We start from the raw sequence: 17,508 nt of genomic DNA on the forward strand, positions 1-17,508 counted from the left end.
TGCTTCCGCCAACAGAAAGATTTAATAGGGATCAGTGAGGGTGAGGATGGGCAGCGAAGGCTCCAGGGTCCCACGGGACAGGGGTGGACCACAGCAGAGGGTCCTCTGAACAGGCAGCTTTGCAGGGTGGAGGACGCCAGCTTCGGTGCTCTGCCGCGTCCTCTCCCCAGGACTGGCCGGGACAGCAGACACGCGCGCCCTGCCTTTCTTACCTTTAGCCTTAGGGAAAAGCGCCTTTCCTCCCTTAAGTCTCAGACCCGCGCAGCCACGGTGGCAGCGGCCGAGGACGCGGCTCAGCACGCAGCCTCCTCCCCAGCCGCACAGCGCAGGTGGCAGACAGCCTCACGCTGCCAGCCGCTCGAGGACGGTCCTCACCCATGCTAGAGGCCGCGGAGGTGGTGTGTCCTTGAAGTGCGTGGAGGGACAGTATGGGATCTTCCTTGAGGTGGGGGTAGGAGGGAGGGGCTGCTCTTAGGAACACAGGTAAACAAAGAGCCCAACTTGCGGCCCGGTAGCCAGCGTGATTAAAGCGCACAGACGCGTACCAAGGCAGGAGAGGAGACATGGGCAGCCGGGCCGCAGCGTGCCAACCCTAGGGTCCCATGCCCAGCTGTCACGGGCCACGGGCATATTCAAAACACAAAGGATGAGGCGGCGCCCGCAGGGCCGAGCGCCTGCTCGGCCCGGGCCAGGATGTCGCCGGCCTGGCGGTCCAGCTCGTGGCACTCCTGCAGCGTGTCCCGGAACTGCCGGCACGCCTCCTCCAGGATGGAGCTGCTCCGGGGGGGCCACGACTCCCAGTACCCTGGCTCTACCCAGGGCTGCGCCTCAGCGGCTCTCGGGCCCGGGCTGGAGCCGGGGCGCAAGGAACTGTCCAGGTCCCGGCACAGCTGGTAGAACTCACTGCCACGCCCGGTCACGCGCTCGCCATCGATGACCTTCAGGCCGGGCAGCAGCTCTCGGACCAGCGTGGAGTAGGAGGGGCTGGCGCACAGCGGGTTGCCGAGTCGGGCCAAGGGGTCCTGGAGCCGCAGGCACTCGAGGCCCCGCAGGCCAGCCAGACACTGCAGCTGCCCAGGGGTGGCCAGCAGGTTGCCCGCGGCATTGAGACTCTGCAGGTTCTCGCAGGCGGCCAACGGCTCCAGCCCCGTCAGCCGGTTGTCGGAGACATTGAGCACCACCAGCCGGCGCAAGGAGGCCAGCGGGCCCAGCTGGGTGAGCGCGTTGCCGGACAGGTCCAGCCACTCGAGAGCCAGGCACTCCCCCAGGCAGCCCAGGTCCACCAGCCCCAGACCCCGAAGCTTCAACAGCAGGATGGACTCCAGGGCGAACTCACCCGAGCGCGACTTGAGCAGCTGCGGTGTGACGCGCGCCCCGTCCGCCTCTCCTGGCTTCTCAGCCTGGGGCTCCATCAGACGCGGTCCGTCCAGGCGGCCCGGGCCCTGGTCCTGTCACAGGGACGTGGGTGCCGGGAGGGGTCAGCTGACCGCGTGCCCAGAAAAAGGCACCCTCGAGTCCGCCTGGGCCAGGGCCGGAGGCCTGTTTCCAGCACCGCTGCTCAAGGGCCGGAGGCTCCTGAGGAGAGACAAGCAAACAGTAAGCAGGCCTCTCCTGAGCGTCCTGAGTCCGCAGCCATCGACGGCACCAAGTACCGCCCAGCCTCTGCCACTGAGGCAGAAAGCGAGCCGGCCCAGCAAGACCTGAGGCCACAGAGCCCCCCTGAGGGAGGCAGGCCAGGCGCAGGCCCCCACCTAAGCGGGGGGCCCTGAGGAGGCTCGAGCAGTTACGGCCATAGCGGACGGAATTCAGGTTCTTCCCCTTTTCTGTATCTGCACCGGGAGGCAAAATCTCTAAATTTTCCTTTTTTGGCAACCGCTCTTTATGATCTATCTTTATGAATTCTGAGGGGTTTCTTTTTAACTATTTTAGTTTTTGAATAGATTATAGGTCACCACCACCAACAATCTGTTTTGTTTCCTTCCATATGCAGACACAAGACAGCACGATAGGCCTTGCTTCGTTCTCTCAAAAATGTTCTTGACTCAATGTTTTATATTTATTTTATTTTTAATTTTTTAACGTTTATTCATTTTTTGAGAAAGAATCCAAGTGGAGGAGGGGCAGAGAGTTGGGGACAGAAGATCCAAAGCGGGCTCTGGCCTGACAGGCTGACAGCAGTGAGCCCGATGTGGGGCTGGAACTCACGAACCGCGAGGTCATGACCTGAGCCCATGTCGGATGCAACCGGCCGAGCCACCCAGGCACTCCCCCATCCTTTTAAAATATTTTTAACTGACCCAATGTTTTTTTTAAAACATTAGCAATGCATTCAGAATGGTCTCCAGATTGCATAGGCCAACGTGTAACCTCTGGTTGCAGCTGTGGGGCCTGAAGGCTCAGCTCTCAGTCCAATGAGGAGCCTGAGGTCAAGGGAAGGAAGGGACGGTGACGGCCCCGGGAGCAGGTGCAGCACTGCCGGTCCTGATGCCATTGCTCTCCACCCTAGCCCACCAAACTAGCTCTTTACTCCGGCATCGACGGAAGGGCATCAATCCCTATGTGCCAGACAGAATGGTCCTACCTGCAAACATGACGTCATTTCCTAAGAATGCAAGTGGGGGAAGGCCAGGCAAAGAAGCCATCCTGGACGGAAGGACCGGGGTAGCACCTGGGTTCCGGGAAGGCAGGGGAAGGAGGGCCTTTCCAGTTACCAATGGCCATGGGCCAGCATGAGCCTAGGCGCCAGTGCAAGACCACACGTGGGAGGGAGGAGGCCTGGGCGGGGGGACATCGGCAATGCCGGCCACAGAGGGGTCAAGGTTTGAGCAGAGAGAAAACAAGAAGGGACCTCTGCTCCAAGTGGCAGCTTCCCAACCCTGCAGACTCTAGCCGGGCCTGGGCCAGGCAGGGTGATGCCTGCAAGGAACCATGGGACCATTCACTCCTGTTTATAAAACCTGGGTTCCAGGGTGTTGACCAGTCCCAAGTCTGTGTTTACACAATCAATGCAGTTTTTTAGTTCCCTCTCCAAGGAAACCGGGCCCAGAATTCCTCCCACACCCCCACCAGGGAGCTGGGGAGGCTGCTAACAGATCTGATCCGCCTCCCCCACGGCTTTACCTAGCTCCTTCCAGTCCGCAACACCCCTTCATTTCCACTTCATTTCTTTCCAAAAGCGATTCCAGGCATCCACTAAGAGGTCTGGTTCACTGTATTCAAAAGGGGTCTGCTGGGGCTTGTGAGACGCGGTCAACTTTGCACCCACTTAAAACTGTCACCCAGGGGCGCCTGGGTGGCGCAGTCGGTTAAGCGTCCGACTTCAGCCAGGTCACGATCTCGCGGTCCGTGAGTTCGAGCCCCGCATCAGGCTCTAGGCTGATGGCTCAGAGCCTGGAGCCTGTTTCTGATTCTGTGTCTCCCTCTCTCTCTGCCCCTCCCCCATTCATGCTCTGTCTCTCTCTGTCCCAAAAATAAATAAAAAACGTTGAAAAAAAAAATTAAAAAAAAAAAACTGTCACCCATGGGGGTGAGGGGTGCGAGAGGGTCACCAGACACTAGAACCTGCCATAAAAGCACTGGAGAGACAGGGCTTCACGGAAGGCAGCGAGCACTGAAGCATGTAGAACAGCTTCCAAGGGTCTAGCCACATCACTGGATGCAGGGGCTCCCTTCCTCCACATGTGGGGCACATGGGACAGCCTGAGGGAGGGGGCAAGAAGACATCCAGCTGGAGGTGACCATGTGCATCGGGCCTAGGAGGCAATCGAAGCTCTAGGCTAAAGGGACTCAAGTGTCATCCGCAGAGGTGCCCAGGGAGAATGTGTGGCTCACGGGCCAGGCTTCTGGAGGACACAGACCTCTTTAAGTATCTGCAGGCCTCTGTCCGGGATTACGCACAGCTTCCCAACCACACGCTATTTGGGGGGTGAATGTGGTCAGGAGCCCCCGGCGCACAGAGAAAGGGAGCAGTCACAGGCCGACGTCAAAAGAACACCAACATTTATGAGGCTGAGTGGAGGGCACTGACGAGCAGCCAGAGGGAGGTGTGCAAGGACCCAGTGACGGACACTGTTCCAACGCCCACCAGACTCAGAGATGAGGCCCCCGGGCAGGGGCAAGCCCACAGACTGACCACGACGGTTAGGGACCCCTGCCCTGGAGAACTGGCTCGATGACCGTCTAGACGGAGATGGCTGCTGTGGAGGGAAAGGATGGGAGGACCGGGTAGGGGCGGTGGTGGGAGGAAGGGAGGAATTGTACGTGCTACCCACATTACAGCTGGGAAGAACGCTTTTTGCAGGAGAGGAAACAGAGGAGCAAAGAGCACATTAACTGGAAATCGGGACTTCTGTGCCCCCAAGTCCTGCCTGGGAGGAGACATGTGGCCCTCCAGCTCACCACCCCACGCCCCCATCGGTGATAGTACTGCATAGTCACCAAGGTGAATCCCTGACTCTCCAGTGCACAGACCTCTGCTCTGCCCCCGGTCCCATGCTCCCTGAAATCCGCACGCCTCAAGCAGGCAGGTCTGGGCCCGACCGACCGAGCGCCCTCCCACCCGCTGTGCAAACCCAGCTGACACACAGGTGGCAGCTTGGAGCGGGTAGGCCCTGCTGAGGGAATTGGCTCATCCACGCCAACCCCCTGCAACGCTCACCCCTGAACATCCAGAATCCGAGTCCTCCTATCCTGGTCCAACATGTGTCTGCGGACAGGATTTGGTCACACGGATGGGACCATGACTAAGGCACAGAGGACACTCGTCTCTCCTGCAGGAGGCCACCTTCCCTCATTCCGAATCGCCACTGCTGAGTCTCAGTTTACCTACCTGGCAAGTGGGCTGGCAAATGGTGCCCAGGAGCCAGCCAAGGCAGGACACAGCTACAGCCAAGGGGGAAACGGTTAACACAGCGCACAAGTGGACAGTCCCATGGCTGCTCCAGTGAGCCCGGAGACCCTTCCTCCGGCCCATCGCCTCCCATCCCCAGTGGAGTTCAGGGTTCTTTACCACAGCATGACTGCCATCCGAGACCGGGTGAGTCTCTGTCATGGTGGCGATCCTGCACATGGCAGGTGTTCAGCGGGGTCCCTGTGCCACCCACAGAGGTGTGTGGCACAACTTACAGTGACTTTTGGACAGAGTTCACCTTTTCTATGCACAAACCGCTGGAGACAAATTAAGCAATATATGAATGGGAAATGACATCACCCTGGGGAAGAAAAAAAGGGCAATGTGTCAAGAATCGAGAACCTGTCCCTATTCCCTCCAAACAGGTGGAGGGAGGACTCTGGCCACCTCTGTCTAATGCCCTAGGGTGCAGCATCCTGCCCTCCCCTCTGATGCCGGACACGCTTCCCACAGGCAGACTTTCAGGGCGTCAGACGAGGTCGGCCTCGCTGTTCTGCTCCCCGTCGGCCGGGTCTCCACTGGGGAAGATGAGGGCAGGGGCAGGGTAGTCGGGGAAATTCTCCAGGTTGCTCTTCAAGAAGAGGAGATGTTCAATGGTCCCCACTGGGAGAGGGGTGCTATGCTCTGCAAGGGCAGGGCTGTCCAGGGAGGCACAGACGCTTCCAGAGAAGGCCCCCGTCGGGGGACAGGACAGGTAGACAGTGGCCAGTCTCGCCAGGGCTGGCCAGACCTCCTGCCTCTTCTCCCAGTAAACCAGCGGGTCCTCCTGGGCGCCAACTGTCTCATTCTCACGCAGGTACTTCTTGACGATGACACTGGCCAAGTGGCTCTCGGTGGAGAGCGACGCTCCGCTTCTCTTGGACGCCAGCAGCCCCACGCTTTCCAGCTGCTCCAGCAAGCTCTTCTCCCTCTGGTCCAGCAGCAGAGACCCCGAGCCGCCGCCCCCCTGCACAGGCACCTTCTGGCCCTTCCCCTCGGCCCCGAGGCTCCTGGTGACTCGGCCGCTCGGGGTAGGGCCCGCACGCCTCGCCTTGGGGCTGTGCAGGGAGGGTGAGGGAGGCAAGGAGTAGTCAGACACCATGATCTCCTTCACCTTGTACACGAGAACCTGCTTCCAGTGGTCAATGTCGGCCCCCGCAGGCAGGATGGACTCGATCTTCCCCTTGAAGCGGGGGTCCAGGAGGGTCGCCAGCACAAACTCCTTGCGATGGAAGAGCTCGTTGAGCTGGCCATCTGTGGAGAGCTGCAGGGCCAAGCCCTTGGCCAGCCGGACGGCTGCCCCCACCTCCCCGCCGCCCTGCTCCTCGAAGTGCCGGTTAACCTGCTCCAGGAAGATATGCAGGTAGCGTAGCTGGGGCAGCACCTGGCTTAAAGAAGCCTGCGCGGCGCTCGCCTCCCGGACCACCACCCAGAAGGGCTGCAGGAGCGTGACCAGACTGTCCGTCAGGCTCCAAAACGTAGTCGACAGGGCCGTCCCAGCCTTGCCCAGCTGGTGTCGCCTCTCGTACTCTTGCAAGGGCCGCTGCTGCCTCACCAGCCACTCCAGCAAGCAGTAGGCGGACACCCAGTGGTCCGAGAGCTCCCAGAAGGGCTGCTGGGCCGGGAGGCCACGCTGCTGCTGCAGCTGGCCGAGGAGCCGCCGGGCCTCCGCGGAGCCCTGGAAATGGCTGCAGATGGCCCGCACCGTACCCAGGATGAGCTGGACGCTCTGATGGTGACGCAGGAAGTTCCTCACCAGGGAGTCGAGGCAGTGGGCAAAGCAGGGGAGGTGGGTGTAGCCCTCTGTCCTCACTGCCTGCTCCAGGCTGAGGCAGCCGCCCGACACCAGGAAGCCTGGCTGCAGGGAGCTGCGGCTGAGCCACAGGCCCACCTGCTCCCGCAGCTCCCCCTGCCTCTCCTCCGGAGAGCTCTCCTGGGGCAGGCCCCGAACCCACAGCACGGCCTGCTTTCTCAGGCTCCCCGACGCCACCCGCCGACTGCCCGGCTGTACGGCTCCCCAGTGGGCGGTGATGGCCACGTAGTCCACAACCGTGTCCCGGGCAGCGGTGGACACGGTGAGGTGGACACAGCTGCCCTTGGCCCACTGCATCTCCCGACACACCTGCTCCTCGATCGCCTCACGGAGCAGAGGCAAGGCTCTCCCGCAGAAGAAGGCGGGAGGCGGCACGTGGTAGCAAGGGTCGACCTGGGCCATAAACCTTCTGAAAGGCAGCGATGACACAAAGGACAGCGGCAAAGCCAGGCTGCAGAGCAACTCCGCGATGCTGCGGGTCCAGGCCTGTGCTCGGGGCTGGCCGGGGGCATGGGTGCCACCCCGGCCCACCCCGACTGCCGGCGGGGAGGCAGCAGGGTCATCTCTACAGGAAGGAGGCAAGAGAGGCGGAGCCAGTGACAGCTGCTCAGGCCTGCCCACCGCCAGCTGCCTGCCACCATCCACCAGAGGGGAGGCATCCGTGCAGCGTCCTGGTGACGGCAGCCCCTCGGGGGCAAGGCCAGCAGGACTTGCGGGCAGGCCCTTGTGCTTTCTCTCCTCGGCCCCGCCCTTCTTCTCCCCCGGGCTGGCGGCGGCTGGCCTTCTGTCTCTCTCTAGTCCGTGCTTACTCACCAAGTGACGGACCAGGCCTGAGGTTTGGAAATGCCCCTTAAATTTGCCCAGTCTGATGCTGGCATGACACAGAGTGCAGGTGACGTGGCAGACGTCCTTGCAGTCAATGGTAAAGAACCGTCCAATGTCTGACACGGCCTTGTGACCCGCGGTGTCCGCAGGGCCGGGGGAATGCCCGGGAAAAGCCCAGCCCTTGGTCTCCGCTTTTAGAGTTCTGACCAGCTTCTTCAGGCAGGGTGGCTTGTCCCCGACAGCCGCAAGCAAGTGCCTCTTCTTCCATTTCTTGAGGCGTCGCAGCTCTCTGGCCAGATGGGCGATGAGGAGGTCAGCTCGCCTTGCCTTCTCACTCTCACCAGGCTGGCCCACCTCTGGCCTGTCCACCCCGGCTGTCTGGTGTAGCGCTGGGGGAGAGGGGGACTGGCCAGAGCTGAGTGCTGGGGCCCTCGACTTCTTTCCCGTCGGCTCCCCCTCCTCCCCCTGACCTCGTGCCTTCTGTTTGGACACCTTCTTCTCGGGCTGCCCAGGGGGCTCCTGCCCAAGCACAGACTTGAGGCGGTAGAGGCCAGAGTCGCTCTTTGGCTTCCTCTGCCCAGGGTTGGCCTGGCACTTTTCACGGGAGGCAGCTGGGTGCAGACCGGGCCTCCCCAGGGAGCAGGCTTCGCTCGTCTCACTGTGGACAAGTAGGCCCAGGGTGCCTTCCTCCTGCTCCTCCAGGAAAACTCCATCAGGTGAAGGGACCGACGAGGAACTGGGGAGGGGGTGAGGTCTCTTCCTCCGTAGGGGCAGATCCGTCTCACTCCCCTTCGGGGAGGCAGACAGTCCGATCTTGCTGTGGCCACTGACAGCCCTCTCTCCTATGTCTACAAACTCAAGTTTGACCTCGGTCTCCGGCAGGCGCCCCCCCGCACCCCAGCCGAGTCCGTGAGAGGTATTGGTAGCTCTGGTTTTAAACTTGGAGCTAGGAGAAGCCAAGGAAGCAGCTGGGCTCCTGGGTCTGGTCACGGAGGAGGCAGCACACACAGACGGCCCCTGCCCCACTGATCCTGAAGGTGTATGTCTCTTGGGGGGCTTCCCGATTTTTTCCACTTCCAACATGCTTGGGAACTTGGGGAAATGAGATGGGCCCAGGCTGCAAAGCAAGATGAAAAGAACGGCTCTCAGCTCCCCTACTCAACCGTGGGGACTCTGCGGGGAAGGCCAGAGGGGAGAAAAACGAGCAGAGGACAGAGGCGTAGGGAGAGCCTAGGAAATCAGCCCCGGGACAAAACTCTCAAGACCGCAACCTCCTTGGTGAAGGCTGACATTCACTCCTCCAGACTGAATGGAACAGCCCTCAACCAGAATCCCCGGGCCCTCTGTACGTTAGCAGTTTCTACATCCATCTTTGCCAAACTAACTGAGGTTCTCTTTTTCCTTTCGATGTTTATTGAGAACCCAGCAGGCACTTGGCGATTCTGCCTTGTTGTGGATAACGGAGAAGATCGGCAAGGTCCCTGCGTGCATGTGGCCTCCAGCTTGGCTGGAGAGACAGAAGAGACTGACCCGCACAACAGGGAGGTGCAGGAACAGAGGGGCGCCACTTGCAGCTGTGAGTCCCCAAGGAGGGGACCGACCTGGCCAAGAAGTCAGGCAGGTCTCCCTGGCGGAGGTGCAGGCGCCAGGTGCCGTCAGCTCAGGCCAGGAGGCGTGGAGCCCATGCCTCTGCATCCCAGGCACCCAGGCTGTGCCCGTCACCTGGCAGGGCATCAGAAACAGGTCATGATGCTGGGTACTGGGCGGTGAGGCCGCCAGAGGCCTTGCTTAGATCTTCTGAAATTCCTTCTCTAGAAATCAGCCTGCGTCAGGAACACAGGACAGCAGCACAGAACAGGGTAGCCCCTGATGCCAGTGACGCGTGCCCCCCAGTGTCCTGTCACTCCCCTCTCTCTGTCCTAGAGAGACTCTATGCTCTGGATCTGGCCCCCACCGCTCGTTAACACCCTTCTTGCCAAGGCCACCAGCGTCCCCCTCGGCACCGCCTCCAATGGACCTCTTTGCAACCCGTGGGGGCCGGCCCACGTCCTGTCTGGAACGCCACCTTTCCATGGCCCTGGGATACCACACTTCCACCTGCACCTCCCCTGCAATCTCAGTTCTGGTCCCTCTTCCTCCGCCTGTTTCTTCCTGCTGTTTCCCAGGGTTCGTACCCAGATCTCGATTCTCAGTTCACATACCCTCCCCAACTGGGGTTGCGTTTACACACTGACACGGCGAGCCTCTCTCCAGCTCAGATGGCTCTCTCCAGCTCCCGCTCACCTGTCTTCCTATAGTTACCTCACTCGTAAACGGAACAGTGTCTACCCAGATGCTCAAGCCCAGGCACGACCTTTACCTCCCTTCTCCTCGTTCGCTCTCCTAGAGATCGGGTCACAGTCAGATCCAGACACACCAGAAAAGAGACACAGAGAAGTCAGAAGAAAAGTACGTGGAAAGGGAAGGAAAGAAAGAAAAAGCCCAGCGCGAGAATGCATCTCTCTAGACAAGGACAGACTCGCAGAAGGTGACCTAACAGCTCACCACACACATCAGAAAGCAAGTGGAGTTCAAGTCTCATCACGCCAAAATGAGATACGGATTAAACAGGAAGATTTCAAACCAGTACGTTCTGACACTGAGTGATGTTAAACATTAAAAAGAATCACCAGGCAGGCTCCACACTGGGAGTGGAGCTTGCTTAAGATTCTCTCTCTCTCCCTTTGCCCCCTTCCCCCCCACCAGTGCCCACCCTCTCCCCCACCCCTCTCGTGCACATGTACGTGGGGGGCGGGGGGGGGAGGGGGAAACAGAGAAAAAGAAAAACAGAATCACCAGGGAGAGCAGGACTGCCTTTGTAGGTGACAAGCCCACTAAGGCGGCTCCGGGAAGATTCTGACCATATAAGAGGGTGAGCGACGCGATGCTGAGCCCCTCCCAGCGGGGAAAACCTCAGAAAGATGAGAGGCATCACCCCAGGCCCACTGCCCAAGAACCCAGCCGCTGCCACACCGAATGTGTGACCCCCCCACAGGAGAGGCACCGTGGACAGGCTGGACGAAGGTGCCGCGAACTGTAAGACACCATCCCGGGGCCCAGGAGAAGTGCTCTGGGACATCAGAACCGGACTGGGCTTACCTCAGCTCTTATTTCATGGCTGTAGAACTGGAAATCCAGAGTGGGGGCGTGATGGCAGAGCGGACGACCAGGGCCGGCAGCAGGCCTCCGGAAGCGGCCTGTAGGCTTTACCACCACTGACAGCTCAGAGCGAGCAACTGAAACCTGGCCTGAGGCAGACCTGCGCTCACCAGTGATGGCCGAGAAAAGGAAAAAACCGGTGTGTTAGGACTGTGCCTGGCTCACACCAGTCCCGTTCTGTTCTCCAATGTGCCTTGTCCCGTCAGTACATCTTTTTTGGTCGATCCATTGGACCACTTAACAAGAATTCATTGGATACCTGCCGTAGGCCAGCCCCGTGCCCTGAAGACACAAATACAGGAGAGGAAGCACCCGGCTGGCACCCGAGGCTTAGGACAAGAAGACAACATGGAAATGGGCTCATGGCACCAGACCACGGCAAGCCGTGTCCACGCTGTGAAGGCCGGGCCTCAGCCTGACCTACAGATAAACGGATTCTGTGACACTGGACTTTGGACTCCATCCTGCGAGGGGTCACTTACCTTCAGCTACTGCTTCAGGATCCTTAACTCCTGACGGACTCCCTGAGTATAGCTGGGACTTTGCGCAGGTGCAGTCGCCGATGTAACACACTGCCTTCTCTTAAGCCACCAAAGCACACAAGGACGACAATGAGGCTGACACTGGGAGGACCAACTCGAATCGAAATGAATCTAAGATGCAAAATTTGAAAGGAAAACCATTCAAAAACTCCAGTACTTTGGTTATCGGTGAGAAGTTACTTGTGACATTTCTCCTAAGAGATGACAAACGCACATTTGAGGACAGCTACAACGCAGAGGCCCTCGGGCTACCCACTGAGCAGCATCACGAGCACTGCAGCGAGGCCATGTGAGGCAGGCACGGCACACGGGGGGCGAGGAGGGCCAGGCAGGTAGTGGCAGAGGGACTGGGGCTGCGGGGACAGTTTGGACAGCTCTTCCGGAGGCACATGTGGAGAACTGGGGGACAGAGGGGGACTCCCTAGTGATCCCATTGACTAATGCAGGTCACTTTTGGATATACTGATTCGCGGTTGTTCTGCAACAAATCTTTAGAAATACATGTGACAGATACGAGGTATGGTCTGAGCTAAAGGTACAGATCCGTGTGAAAGCCTCCACAGAAACTAAGGAAAGGGCCGGAGGGAGAAGAGAGTGGCGGGCAGGGCTGTCCAGGCAACGCGGACACTGTAGAGAGGCCAGAAGGGGAGGGGACTTCCAAAATGACTGACAGGCAAAGACAGACACAGAAGAAACTAAAGCCAAGTTAGGAAAGCCAAGAGAAGATTCTCCAGGTAGGCCAGGCAGAGTCAAGGTCACTGCAGAGGACGAAGACGGAGACATGGCTGTGCAGTGAGAACTGGGGGACACAGGTGCCTGCCATGTCAGAGGTGGGGTGGGGAAAGAAGGGCCAGGCTTTGGAGATAAAAGGCTTGACTTCATCTCCAAACAGAGAAAGGGCGCAGTGGGAAGAGAGAAAAGAATATACATATACAGGAAAGAAGTGATGGCAGGAACTTTCTTTGGGAAAGGGATGCAGGACACAGGCGGTGAGCGGGTTTATCTTTGGAGACGAGAAAGAATCTATTTTCTCTGAGAGCAAAGAAAGACGGATGGCTGCGGTGCCAGGCTAGCCCCTGAGTGCAGGTGGGGGAAGGAACTGAGGCAGTTTATGACAAGGAGCCTACAGATCCCCAAGGGGAAGCCATAGGTCTCCAGAGGCAGCAACCTGCTGGCTGAGACTGAGATGGCAGGTGTCTCTTGCATGTCTCCTACATCTGTGCAGCCTGCATGGATCAGGGGGCTCTCTTCTAACTGCACTCAGCAGCCCTTTCCCCATGTGCATGCCCAGAAGGCAAGGAACCACTTCCCTATTTCTCTGTGTCTGCCTCACCCCAGAGCCTTGTGCAGAGCTCAGCCTGCCCAGGGTATCCCATAACTATGCCACACCTTTCTCTCTGTTTTTACTGCCCAATCCCACCGACCAGCCCCCTCCTGTCTTAGCTCCTGCGCTGTCTATCCATCCCAGACCCCAGGACATTTCAAGGCACTTGCTGGGCCCTCAAGTCCTGGGTTCCTCATCCCCCACCCTCCACCCACTCACTTGCGGGGAGACAGAAAGGTGGAGAGAAAAAGAATGGGAGGAAGGAAAAGAGTAGAGCAAGTTACTATACATTTTGGAGTTTGACCACGCGCGAAAATTTGGCTTCCAGCAAACCCTAAGCGAGACGTTTTAAAGAATAATCACGTGTCGTTAGATTTCACATTATGCCAAAGTGACAAAAGATGAGATCTGTTTTAAATTACACACCAGGAGAACCCGTTGCTGTGTTCTGCGAGGCTGCCTTCCATAACGGACTGAAGAGCATGAGGTCTGGAGCCAGGATACGTGGGCTGAAATCCTGGCTGCTACCCACTCAACAGCTACCTATGATCCCGCACTAGGGTGCCTCGGTTTTTTCACCTATACAACAGGGATAACAGCCCCCACCTCACAGGCTTGTTCCGTGAGCTAAAACATGTAGAAGCCTGTTTAAGGGCAGTCCCTGGCACAGAGCGAGACTGGACACGACCCGCTGTCCAATACAGACAGCCTCACCGGGCGTGCTTTCGGCGCCGGGCACTGGGAGGGGGCTGCTAGCCAGGGAGGGAGGCCCCGGGGCCTTCCGACGCGCCGGGAGGGGCTGGGCAAGGCGCCCCACCCTCCAGCCCCGGCGTCTGCGTCAGTGAAGCGGAACCGCAACGCCCCCTCCCCGGCTTACCTAGGGCCTGGGGTCCGGGAGGGGCCTAGCCGCCCGCTGAGACCAGGCCCGCGAAGCTACGAAGCCGGGCGCCGCTCCCGCCGCAGCCGACAGCCCCGCAGCAGTCGGCAGCGACGAGCCCACCGCCCCACCGGCCACCGCGCCTCACCCCCAGCCGCGGCGGGAGCCCCCGGAAGACACCAAAGGCCCAAAGGAGCCGGGGTAGGGGGCTCGACTTCCGGGACGCGCAGGGGCTACTTCCGGGAGCGACGCGCGCCCACCCCTGCCTGCGGATGGTACGCTCCTCCAGCTGGCGGCCCCCGCCCCCCAGTGCGCAGGCGCGAGCGGCCGCGGCCGGAAGCCCTAGGATTGCGGGGTCCACTCCGCCCGAAGTCGCGCGTTCTTTTCACCGTGGCTGGGAAACCCTAGCACTAGTTTAATACCGCTGCTTCAGCCGCGTGGCCTCGAGAAAGCAGTCACACGCGCGAAGAGACAGCGGTGGCCTAGTCTTCCTCCCTAGCTGATGTCCAAGGCCCTTTCCGACCCGGGTTCCCTGCGCTCGGGGAAGATGCCGGAGTGCGACCCGCGCGCAGGCAGACGGAACCGCAGCCATTGTAATGGACATGTTGTCGGGGTCTCTTCCAGCCTTGAAGGCTCGCGCGGCATTTCGGGAAGCCCTCCCGGGGTGTCTCCCGGGACGGTTTCCCACCGCTTGGCGGTGCCGCGAAGGCTTCGCCCATATCTCCTGGGACGCGCTACCACCTCCGCAAACAGCCGTTCAGGGGCCACGGAGGCTGCGGCCCTTGGGTTGGGCAGAGAATGCAGTGTTCTTCCACGAAAGTGCCCAATTCTTGTCTCACAGGCTGCCTTGAGCTTCTTGGCAGCCCTAGGGTCAGATTGATGAAAGGGCCTAGGCTGGGGTCACTACCTAGCCTTGGGCAGTCGTTCCTATTCATCTTGCCAGGGGTGGTCTCGGTTTTTACCCTCATAGCGTCCCTCCCCTGGCCCCCAGCAAATCGACTCCAGGCTGGTCCAGTCCTCCTGTTTGGGCTAAAACTAGGACCTCTGCAACAAGAGTACACATCTTTACAATTTATCGAGTAACTTTTTAAAGTGTTATTTTTAAATTTAAGGGGGAGAGAGAGAGCATAAGTGCGCACAAGCCAGGGAGGGGCAGAGAGAAGAGAGAGAGGATTCCTAAGCAGGCTCCGCACTGTCACAGAGGAGCCTGATGCGAGGCTGGAGCTCATCAATGATGAGCTCATGACCTGGGTCAAAATCTATAGTCAGATGCTTAACCCACTGAGCCACCTAGGTGCCCCATCAAGTCATTTTTAATGTTACTTGATTCTCTCAGTCCATGTGCCAGCACCATTGTTTTCATTTCTGTAGCTTTGCACATCGTGACTCTGTCATACTTTCAAATATCTGGGAGTATCCTCAATACTCTGCTTCTCCAGTAATTTCCTGGTTATTTCTCCGTTTATTTTTTCCCTAGAACTTTAGAATAAGCATATCTACTCTAGTATCCCCCCCCCCCCATCTTTAGTGTTTTCATTGAGAGGACACTGCATTTGTAAGTTATGTCATGGACATTTGACAGGAAGCAGAAATGCAGATGCATAGAGGCGCCTGGGTGGCTCAGTCGGTTAAGTGTTTGGCTTCAGTTTGGGTCATGATCTCAGGGTTTGTGAGTTGGAGCCCGCATCATACTTTCTGCTGTCAGCTTGGAGCCCACTTCTGATCTTGTCTCCTTCTCTCTCTATTCCTATTCCACTTGCACACACATGCATGCACTCTCTCTCTAAAATAAATAAACTTTTAAACAATAAAATAAGGGGGCACCTGGGTGACTCAGTCGGGTAAGTGTCAGACTTTGGCTCAGTTCATGATCTCACGGTTTGTGAGTTCGAGCCCCACATCAGGGTCTGTGCTGACAATTCAGAGCCTGGAGTCTGCTTTGGATTCTGTATCTCCCTCTCTCTGCCCCTTAACCCCCTTACCCGCTTGCACACGCGCACACTCTCTCTCTTTTTCTCAAAAATAAACTTTAAAAAAATAAAAAAGAAATACAGATACATAAACAGGCCCCAGGTATCTTTCTTGGTCCTCGATTCCCAGGTCATACTTCATATATCAAAATGCTCACAGTGGATCAGCATAGTGTCTGTGATGGGAACAAAGAAAAAAAAAAAAAGGAAAAGGAAGCTGAGGTCCTGGCAGAATAGAGTGGCAAGGAACTAACATATATAAAAATAGTGTGATTAATAGCTTCCACTTACTGGTGAGCCAGGCACTTTAACCCATTCTCTTGGCTCATATTCCCAATCTCTCTGAGGCAGGCACTATTATTATTATACCAACTGAGCAGTAAAACGAAGATCATAAAGACTAAGTAACTTTCACTCCACTAACATCAATTAGTTGATGATGTTAGTGCTGGCTTGGTCCTAGCATTCTGTGGGTTTTTTTTTTTTGGTATGAGTGATTCTTCTGCAGGTTAACACAGAAAGTGGTCTGAGTTAGCCTAGACTTTGGTCATTTGCCCTCACTTTCCTGGTTTTAAAAGCAAAGCTGTGGTGTCTGTCAACTGACTTTGTTCCTGGAAGCCCCAAGGTTTATACACAAAGGTCACTTCCAGCACACAGACCTGGAGGTTATAACCACCCCTACTCGATTTCACCTGTGCTCACATTCCCATTGCTATCAACTATCCGATTTCTGTTCAAAGCAACTAAAATTCATCAAAAGGCTTACTCTAGGGTCTAGAATAAGAGGTAACCCCTGTGGCCTGCATGAGAGTACAGGTCTGTCTGTATCTTCTCTTCCTTGTTCAGAATCTGGGCTGATGGGTGTCTCTTGTACACACTGGACTATGCCAGATCTCTCGGGGATGTGGAGGCGGTAAGAAGACACACAAGATTTTTGGAAGGCTGGCATCAGAGCAGCGTCAAGCTAGCAAGTTTCCTTAGCTCTTTGCCCTTTGGTTTTGATAGTGCCTGGCTCCTAGCAACTGCTCGATGAACATTAGCCGTGGTTGTGGTTACGTATCCTTGAAGGACATTCCACTCAGGCTATGTTATCCTCTGGAGGGTTGTCCCTGCTCCCCACTAACAGCGGTGCTCTAAGGCCACAACCTCTAACGTGTGCAAGGCATCCCCAGGGGTGGCGTAAACCGGTCTCAGGAGGTTTAGCGCCTTCGTGAGAGCACTGCCCTCTGCTGGCCACCCTGTGTGTGTGCAGCTTAGCTTACCTTGGCTGCCTTTGGTGTTTCTTCTCTTGGGGTTCGTCCAGTCCCAGGGTGGTCTCCAAGGCTGTTTCCCTCCCTACTCTGCCACTAGGTATGGTGCAGGGGTTTCCTACTCTCTGCCACTTCCCATCTTTAGGAATCTTTTGCTTCATGTAAGTTCTCCGAGTGTGTGTCCGAGGAGACATTCACTGATGAGCCCCCACGTGGCAGATGGCAGATGTTTGAAACGAACTACAAAACAACTCTCGGCACGTTTCAGTTCAAACCCTGCACAAAGAGACTCAACCAACCGCGTGTGGCTTCAGACAGCCTAAGGCTGGATACCCGGGGCAACGTAGCCCTGTTGGGTTCTTCTCTGAAAAAGCTCTGTCAGAAGAATTTACGGTCATTTCCAGCCAAAACGTGACCACAGACCTCTGACCCTCTGCCCTCTGTCCTTTCTTACAGCATTTACTAAAAACGCTTGCAGTCGTGAATCCTTCCTCTGTCCCTTTGAAAGATATATACATATCTCCTGCAATCCAGTGATGTCTCCCTCCAGGACCTGAACCCCAGTCTTCTGAAATGAAATCAGGAAGGATCGGGTCCCAGTCTCTGTGGGAGACACAGGTGGCCTAGTGGCACTTACACTAACCAACCCTTTGTGATTTCTCACTTTCCTGACTTACTTGAGCCCTCACTCTCCCTTTAAACTGCCTGTCACCTCGGCACAGATAAGAGGGAGCTCAGATTTCCCTTACTATCAGTAGTTACAGAATAAAACCTGCTTCTCACTGCTTTAACTCATGTCCAGCCATGCTTATCTTTGACAA

At 57.4% G+C, this 17,508-nt stretch overlaps 1 protein-coding gene across 7 annotated transcripts; it reads right to left on the reverse strand.

Annotated features, from left to right (window-relative positions):
• Nucleotides 1–3: 3 nt before the first annotated feature.
• LRRC61 (leucine rich repeat containing 61) lies at nt 4–14,215 on the reverse strand. 7 transcript variants are annotated; one of them, XR_003426096.2, is made up of 6 exons: nt 13,468–14,213; nt 11,207–11,377; nt 10,665–10,824; nt 5,009–8,643; nt 4,829–4,881; nt 1,411–1,575 (listed from the first exon to the last, which is right to left on the reverse strand). XR_003426096.2 is itself a non-coding variant. In XM_053217914.1 (4 exons), exon 4 carries the CDS (start codon nt 1,410–1,412, stop codon nt 633–635), a length of 780 nt encoding a protein of 259 aa, XP_053073889.1. In that variant the 5' UTR covers nt 1,413–1,575; nt 10,665–10,824; nt 11,207–11,377; nt 13,468–13,795; the 3' UTR covers nt 4–632. The 7 variants fall into 7 exon arrangements, 4 of the variants coding, with proteins under 4 accessions (XP_053073889.1, XP_053073890.1, XP_053073888.1 ...); XR_008296552.1 differs by having other exon boundaries at nt 4,829–8,643; XR_003426095.2 differs by lacking the exon at nt 1,411–1,575 and having other exon boundaries at nt 2,060–4,881.
• Nucleotides 14,216–17,508: the final 3,293 nt, after the last annotated feature.

The sequence above is a fragment of the Acinonyx jubatus genome, chromosome A2 (assembly GCF_027475565.1).
Source record: "Acinonyx jubatus isolate Ajub_Pintada_27869175 chromosome A2, VMU_Ajub_asm_v1.0, whole genome shotgun sequence".
In the NCBI taxonomy this organism is placed as follows: domain Eukaryota; kingdom Metazoa; phylum Chordata; class Mammalia; order Carnivora; family Felidae; genus Acinonyx; species Acinonyx jubatus.